The sequence below is a fragment of the Echinops telfairi genome, unplaced genomic scaffold (assembly GCF_000313985.2).
Source record: "Echinops telfairi isolate 266 unplaced genomic scaffold, ASM31398v2 ScPeMD7_7412;HRSCAF=8450, whole genome shotgun sequence".
Lineage (NCBI taxonomy): Eukaryota > Metazoa > Chordata > Mammalia > Afrosoricida > Tenrecidae > Echinops > Echinops telfairi.
Window position 1 is genome coordinate 12668245 of NW_022111312.1, and position 8046 is coordinate 12676290.

Sequence of the window (8046 nt, forward strand, 5' to 3'; positions counted from 1 at the left end):
TCTTCCTCCCACTAAGTGCGCCCATTTGCTCTGTTCAGACATGCCCCTCTCCCCTAGTTGCAGCTTCAGTGCCGTCCTCTCAAATAAATTCTTCTGGAGGGGACACACACCTATTTATCTTTTCCTTCGCCACGGCCGGGATGCGCCTCACCTGTTCAGCGCCTGTTCGGTGTCTGGAGCTAGAGAGAGCGTGTTTAGTGTTTTGGCAGACAGGCGGCCTTACACTGCGGAACTGTTGTACCGTCTTACACGGTACCGTAGCCCTCCCAGGCCTCTTGCTGGTGGGCAGGTTAGGGGATTTCCAGCTCCATTCTGCTCTTGCTGTGAAAACTAGGACCGGTTCCAAAAATTCAGAGCCTGCCTTGCCCCTCCTGCTCCCTGCTCCCTGGAGTTCCCCGCCACCTAACCTGAGCCAAAGTCTGCTGTCCACACCTAGAGGAGGGAAACACAGCCCGGGGGGAAAGGGAGGTGTGACATCTGTCCCCTGGCACTCTGCTAGCATCAGGTTGTCCCTACTCCAGGTGACCCGGTGGCCTTTTCTCCCCAGATGCGTTCCCTTGGGGAAGAGGAAATTCCCGTAGCCTGAGGGCTCACACACCTGCCAGTTTGGCCCCCCAACTGGACTCGGGGACCTTCCTCATTCAGCACTGCCCCTTGATTGTGTGTCTCTCCCCACCCCCATGGACCCTTTCACCCCAAAGCAGGTGAGTCTCAGAGCATGGCCCTACTGGGCCACAGGCACACACAGCCTGAGGAACCTTCTAGAGACTCACCAGGGGTCCAAGGTGGATCTGCAGAGTAACATTCTCCCCAAAACCCCAAATTCCCCCATACACGAGTTGGGTGACTGGGTCTCTGCCCCCATTTTCTCCCCCCGCAGAAAAACAAGAACAAGAAGAAGGGCAAGGACGAGAAGTGCGGCTCGGAGGTGACCACCCCGGAGAACAGCTCCTCCCCGGGGATGATGGACATGCACGGTGAGCCCCCGGTAACAGTTGCACCCTGGCGCGCACCCTGGCACAGCCGGGCCTTTCCTGTACTAGCAGGTTGGTTTACATTCCAGGCCACGGGCAGGAGGGCCGGGCAGGACCGGGAGGCCGCCGTGCCAGGGAGGAGGAGGAGGCTCAGCGGGCCAGAGGACATTTCCTTTCCCGGCACACCAAGCCGAGAAGGCAGCCTGTGCCCAGCCCACGGCCGGCCACAAGACCCTGGCGGTGTCGTTGTTTTCATGAGTGATCTCTTTCATGTATTGTGTTTGCGGCGAAAGTCAACACGCCGGGGCTGTTTTCATCGGACGATTAATACACAAATTGTTCAGACAAGCTGGTTCCATTTCCCATAGCGTTTTCACTTTCTTGTCATTTTCCTTCTGGGTGTTCCCCAAAGAGCCCTGGTGGCCCAGGGGGTGTCAAGGGATAGACTGCTAACCATAAGGTCAGCGGTTCAAACCCTCCAGCTGCTCCACAGGAGGTGATGAGCTCGCTGCTCCTTTAAAGACTGACCGTCTCAGAAACCCGAGGAGCAGTTCCACTCTGTCCTGTGAGTCTGACTGCCCTCTGAGGCCGGGGCATGTCTGGGGGCATGTTTCCCTCACTTCCTGCCATCTCATTTCCCGGTCCCCTTCCTCTTCCTTCTCTGCTTTCGAGTAGTTGCCGACTCTTGGGTCTCCTGCTGGTGATTTTGTAATCCACGGGAGTTTTAGCGGCTGACTTTTCTGGAGCTAGATCACCGGGACTTTCTTCCAAGGCACCTGTAGGTGCACTTGAAGCTCCTCCCTTCCCGTTCGTTAGCAGCCGAGGGCAGCAGCCCTCCCTGCGCCACCCAGGGGCTACCACACAGCATCTCCGCAGTTGTTTCTCCCACAGTCCATTTTGGCATCGGCAGTGAACGTGGAGTCAGACATCTGGCTTGGAGCTTCCTAGCAGCCAAAGCAAAATGGGCAAAGGAAAATCTCTCAGCAGGTCTCAGGCCCAGAATCTGCCCATGTGGTTCGTGTCGACAGCTCTGATTTCAGAAGCTGTGGGCAGTGACCCATGCACGTTTTGAATCCTGGTAGAACTTGCGTTGTTTGGGCATCCCGGGCATGTCTTTCTCTTAGAACACAGGTGCTTGGCTCCAAGAAACAGTCACCCACTGAACAAGCCCCTCCGGGTCACGTCACTGAACGTTCTCTGCTCCCAGGGGGTCCCTGCCAGGCCCCTTCTAGCTGTCTCCCTCCAAAGAAAACCTAGCAGATTGCAACCTGGAGTTCATGGCCAGTGGGAGTGAAGGAGGCCCTCCGTGTGTCTGCGTCCTTGGAGAGCCCAGGTGTGCCGGCCCTGGGCACACACTCCCTCCGGGCAGGGCCTGGCAGATGAAGAGCCCAGGTGTGCCGGCCCTGGGCACACACTCCCTCCAGGCAGGGGCTGGCAGGTGGAGACAGCTGTTCCCAGGGGGCCAGGGTGCTCTCCAGGCCCCCAGGGCTCACAGCCCTCGTTTCTGTCACTCACCTGCGGGGTTGGCTGGCATGAGAGCCGCCGCCCTTATCTTTCCCCGTGGGGTGTTTGCCGTGGCTCCGTGACGTCTGAAGAGCCCGTGTGTGACACAGAATAGAACTGCCACATGTGGGTTTTCTTGGCTGTAATCTTCAGAGAGAAATCTGGGGGCTTTTTCCTTTCCGGGTGCTACTGGGTGGCCCTTCACCACCAAGTTTCTGGTTTCCAGCCAAGTGCAAATGGATTGTGCCCCCAGCGACTACATGTATTTGTCCTTTCAAACCCCCCCCCCCCACACACACACACACCTTCTGGATCACCAGCTGTTATCAGGTTAAGAGGGCTAGCACTTGGCTAGGAGCCTTGGTGGTATCGTCAGGGAAGAGTGGGACTGCAAGGCCAGTGGTTCAAACCCATCAGCCGTTGCTCAGCTGTCTGGTCCCATAAAGATTCACAGCCTCAGACACTCTATACAAGTTTGCTGCAAGCAGCTCGGTGGTGGTAGGTTTGGCTTGAGTGTGTGTGTACTATTTTTATTTTGTATTTTCAGGGCCCTGCTTGTGGAGCCCTGGTGGTGTAGTGGTTATGTGTTGGGCTGCAATCTGCATGGTCAGCAGTTCGAAACTACCTGAGAAAGACTGGGCTTTCTACTCCCGTCGACAGTGACAGTCTCAGCACCCTGCAGGGGGCGCTGTGAGTCAGCATCAACTTGACTGCAGTGAGTGTGGAGTTTGCTTGTGGGACGCCAACCGCAAGTTTGGCAGTTCGAGCCCACCAGAGGCAGTCTCGGAAACCCTGAGAGGGTCGCTCTGGTTGGAATCGCCACATATCTTGGTTTGGGGTTAGTGTTTTGCTTCAATTTCGAGATGGGCTTAGTGGTTCTGGGGCTGGAGAGGCCAGCGAAGTCCCCCTTGGCCCACAGGGACTGGTCTGAATGAGTGGCCACTTCTAGGGCCTGGCGTGCCCTCTGGTGCTGGACTGGCCTCAGGGTTACACACTGCTGGTGGGCTTGCGTCAGGAAACCTCCCGCCACCCCCCCATTCTGCAAAGTGCAGTGGGATTCATCTCCCCCAGAAATGAGGGGTGTGGGCCCGGGAAGCAACCTGTCTCATGAATATGCTCAGCTTCCCCACTGGGTCACAGAGCTACAGGCGAGGCCTCGGAGCAGAGGTCTTGATCAAGGGTTCAAACCCCATCTCCTCCAGGAAGGATCTCTCACTAGCTTGGGTTCTTTACTGAACAGCTGGCCTTCCTTGAAGGAGCCTAGGTGAGACCCACCGGGGCTCTGCAGACATCTGGCAGGGCAGTTCTCACTTGTCACCTGGCACTGAGAGTCAGACCTGACGGCGGCCGCACCCGACACCGACAACAGGAGCTGCAGCCTCGGTGTCGTCCCTGTTACTTTTGAATTCTGCAGAACGCCTTGCTTGGCCCTGGCTGCTTCCTCAGGTCCTCGTGCCTGTGAAGATGCCGCCTCCAATGGTTTGGTCATAGCCGGGAGGTTGCCAAGCCGTAGCAGGGGGCCAGGCATTGTGGTGTCAGGTACCTGTCAGGAGTTACTGGACACAGTGACTCTGATGGGAGCTGATACCACGTTCCACCAAGGAGCGACGGGTGGCTCTGAACCCCCGACCTCACGGTTTGCAGTCCTGTGCTAACCCGACAGCACCACAGGTGGTGCAAGTGGCTCATCCAGGCCTGGCCACGAGGCTCATGGCATAGATGTGGAAACGGAGGGGAAGGAACTCACATTGGGTGGCAGCTCTGGCTCCGGAGAGCCTTTGGAGTGAGAACTTGGGTATGGGTGGGGCTGCTGGCCCAGATGAAGGTTCCGGGGTAAAGACAGGATGCCGAGCTTACCAGGCCGCTCCCCCTGCAACCATGCTGCTTGCCTATCCATAGCGTTTCCCTTTCAGTGCCCGTGCAGCCAAGGCCTCGCCAGGCCGGGTGCGACAGAGAGCGTGAGCAGGGCGAGAGTCTTGCACGGCCCAGAAGTATCCAGACAGGCTGCTCCAAGGAGGATGTGTAGTGACGGAAGTGACAGCAGGGGTGTCTGCATTCAGTTCTTGCGAGATGCCACCATGATTCACCGGAGTCTGAGGGCCCCAGACGAGGCTTGGGCCAGTTAACGTGGTCAATGTGAGTTCTTAGTGTCATCGGTCAGCACAAGCGTTCATCTCTTAGCGCTTCCAGAGCACAGTGCAGGCCGTCCCCAGCCTGTGAATGAGTCTGTACCGAAGTCAGCCTTTACGTCCAGTTAGCAAGTATATCAGAGCACTTGGGTGTGGCCCATAGTTTGCGCCAGTCAGACGTCTGTGCTAGTGAATAGTATGTAGGGGGAGCTTTCTAGGTATCAAGCCGTTAACCAGCCGACCCTCAAGGCTGCTGACGTCAGAGGGCAGTTGTGATCATGATGGTGCTTTGAGGTGGGGTGCGGATTCGCGCCCCTTGGTTATTGAAAACCACTGCCTGGGTCTTAAGCTTTCAACATCACAGGTTTGATGAGGTTGGTTCATAACGGGGGTCTGCCCGTCCCCCAAAGTGGATGGCTTAAAACAGCCCCTGGAGGCGGGACGTCTGAGCCGGGGGTCAGCCTTGTTGATTCCCACCTCTCCCGCCTACTGGTCCCCTCACGAGTTCTTGGCACATCGATGCCCCTTCACGCGTGTTGTTCCTCGGTTGGCCTCTCTCGGTGTCTCCTTAGTGTCCTCGCCCAATCCTAGAGGACTCCGACCCACCGGACGCCAGCATGACCTTCTGTTCCTTACTGAGGATGGCATCTTCAAAGGCCTCCTTTCTCAGGCATGGGGGTTAGGACTTCAGTGTCGTTTTAGGGGCACAGTCTAACCAACCACGGGATCCAGAGGGGGCCCTCCGCACGTGCGCGCATGCGCGCGCACACGTTTAGAATTTCCTGAAAGGTAGATGACAAGTGCACACATCCTTTTTCTTTTCTTTTCTTTTCTTTCTTTTTTGCACACATCCTTTTTCTTTTCCTCCTCCTCCTTTTTTATTTTTTTGCAGTACTAGAATTCACCAGAGGACACTTTGTGTAACGAGTGCCCAGAGTACATTTAAAATAAGATCCAATTTACCCGGTTGTGTCTGCGTGACGCTCCCTTGGCAGGCTGCCGTAGAAGGGGCTCCATGCTGCTCACAGTGGGGCGGGCCATGGGTGGCTCTAGGACTCTGGGCCTCAGTTGGCCCCTGGACAGTGAGGGTGGTAGCAGCACCGGACCAGCAAGCTGTTGACCAGATTGCCAGGGATGTCTGCAAATGTTCTTTTTCTGGGTGTTTTTTTTTTTTTTAACTTTTTACTGTGAGTTGGGTCAACCATCCATACCCACCTTGTGTCCTGTTGCTCACTGCACCTCCGCAAAGAGCCTTGATGGTATAGTGGTTCTATGTGGGGCTATTACCCACACGGCCAGCGGTTCAAAACCAGCAGGGGCTGGAGGGGAGAAGGACGAGGCTTTCGGCTCTTGAAAGCCTCCAGTGGGCAGTTCTACCCCGTCCTATAGGGTTGCCGAGAGTCTGCGTGGACTCCGTGGCAGTAAATTTGTTTGTTTGTTTCTCAATTGCAGTCCTCACTGTGAATACCACTTGTTTCACTTGCTCCCTCTGTTTCCTGCCCATTCCTCCTGTTTTCCTAGACTTTCGGAGCTCTGTCCTGGGGTGGAGGTTTGGGTCTCATGTGGTTGATTGGTCTGAGGTGTGCACACCTCATTAGTGTCACTCTGCCCCTGACAGACCTATTATCTGGCAGAAAACTGAGCCCCAAGATCGAGTTCTGCTCCAGACCCAAAGGGTGACCGAGAGCCACTCATCCTGGGGTTCCTCCAGTCTCCATCTGACCCACGAGCTTGGTCTTTCTCTCCCACTCCGCCCAGGCTCTTCTTACCCTTTCAGACCCGCTCGTGGTGGCGGTGCTGGTGGTGGTCGGGCACCACCTTGTTCTTCTGGTCTCGGGGTGATGTCTGCAAATGTTCTCTCAGTGCTTGGTCCTCAGTAGCAATCGACCCCACGGATACCCTGGTTTGGACTTCCAGCCTCCAGAACTGTAGGACAGGAAGAAGCCTCTGTTCTTGTTAGCTACCCAGCTCATGATATTTCCTTCCTGTCGCCCAAGGACACTTACATAAAGGGCCTGTTATGAGAGACCTGGGTTCGATTCCCCACATGTGCAGCCTCCCTCCCACTCACTCGCTTGTCAATGGAGGTTTACTTGCATGTTGCTAGGATGCCAACTGGTTTCGGTAGAGCTTCCGGGCTAAGATTAGGAAGAAAGGCCTGGTCATTGGCTTTTGAAAATCAGCCAACAAATGTCTCACAGATCAAAACAGAACCATAGCCACTCATGGGGTCGCGGCGGGACTGAGCCGTGGTTGGCTTTGTTTTGTTGAGCGTGGGGGTCGTCACGAGGCGGGGGCCGACTTGACACCAGCTGCCACCCAGAAATGAAGTGATGTTGTTCATGAATGGCAGGGCTGAGGTCTACCAAGTGACTGACCAAGGCACCCAGCCTGCTAACGTGGCTCCTAGTAGGTGCTCAGGGCACACCGCGGCGGTCTCAGGGCCAGTGATGGCCCAGGAAGCCAGCCCCTGAGGAGCTGATGTTGGGTTTTGACCTTGTCCCCTGGGCCTTGGTAGGTCACGGCGACTCAGCACCCAGGGCTGGAGAGCTGGTGCACCAGTGCCGCCTGTCCAGACGAACTCCGTCCCCTTTTCCCTTCCCTTAGTGTAAAACATGTCCAGCTTGCTAAGCAGTGCTGAGAATGGTAGACTAAGCCCCCAGATGCCCACCACCTCGGTTTTAATTAGCATCCTGCCACATGGCTTCATCCGCTTTCTGGGAGTGGGAAGCTTCTTCACGAAGGATGCTTTACGTATCAGCAGGCTTCCGAAAGTGGGTGCCAAAGGGGAATGAAAAGACACTGGGTCTCCCCTCCGCCCCACACTCCACCCCGGCTTTTGGGAAGCCCCCTGCTAGGAGAGCATGCCCAGCTCTCATGGTAGAATACAGTGGATTCTGTAGGTGGCACACATGCACGCACGCAGTCTGTGCCACTGTCTTTTAAATACAGTTTCTTCACATCTGCAGATTTCAGCCTGTGCTAATGAGAGCACCATTTGCCCCTAACAGCAGGGACAGGAAGTAATTCCTTCCGGTTTGACCTTCTCCCACCCGGTTGGTGGCCTTACCTTCAGGTTCAGACAGTGATCGCCACCTGTGCAGAGCAGAGCTGCTCCGTAGGCTTTCTAAGGGTGATTGCCAGGCCTCTCTTCCCAGGCACCTCCGGGTGGGTGGGAGCCTCCAGCTTAGCTGTCTGTACCCCCTGGGCTGGAGTCTAGGCCATGCTTGAATTCCCCAGTCATCCCACAGGGTCTCCTACAGCCTTCAATGCAGGTGGAGATCTGAACGAGGTCAGCTGTGTTAGTCTGGGTATATTAGAGAAACAAATCCACAGAAACTCATATGTATAAGAGAGTTTTATATAAAGGGTAAGTGCACATCAAGAAAACATCCCAACCCAGTGCTGCCCAAGCCCACAAGTCCAACATTAACCCATAT

The 8046-nt window shown here is 55.9% G+C and overlaps 1 protein-coding gene across 1 annotated transcript in view; it reads left to right on the forward strand.

Annotated features, from left to right (window-relative positions):
• The first annotated feature begins 637 nt into the window (after positions 1-637).
• Positions 638-8046, forward strand: part of BCL7A (BAF chromatin remodeling complex subunit BCL7A) — a 17642-nt gene continuing 10233 nt past the window's right edge. The window contains exons 1-2 of the mRNA XM_004709713.2: positions 638-704; positions 881-977. Coding sequence (XP_004709770.1) covers positions 681-704; positions 881-977 — 121 coding nt within the window. The 5' untranslated portion in view covers positions 638-680. The remainder of the gene's footprint in view (positions 705-880; positions 978-8046) is intronic.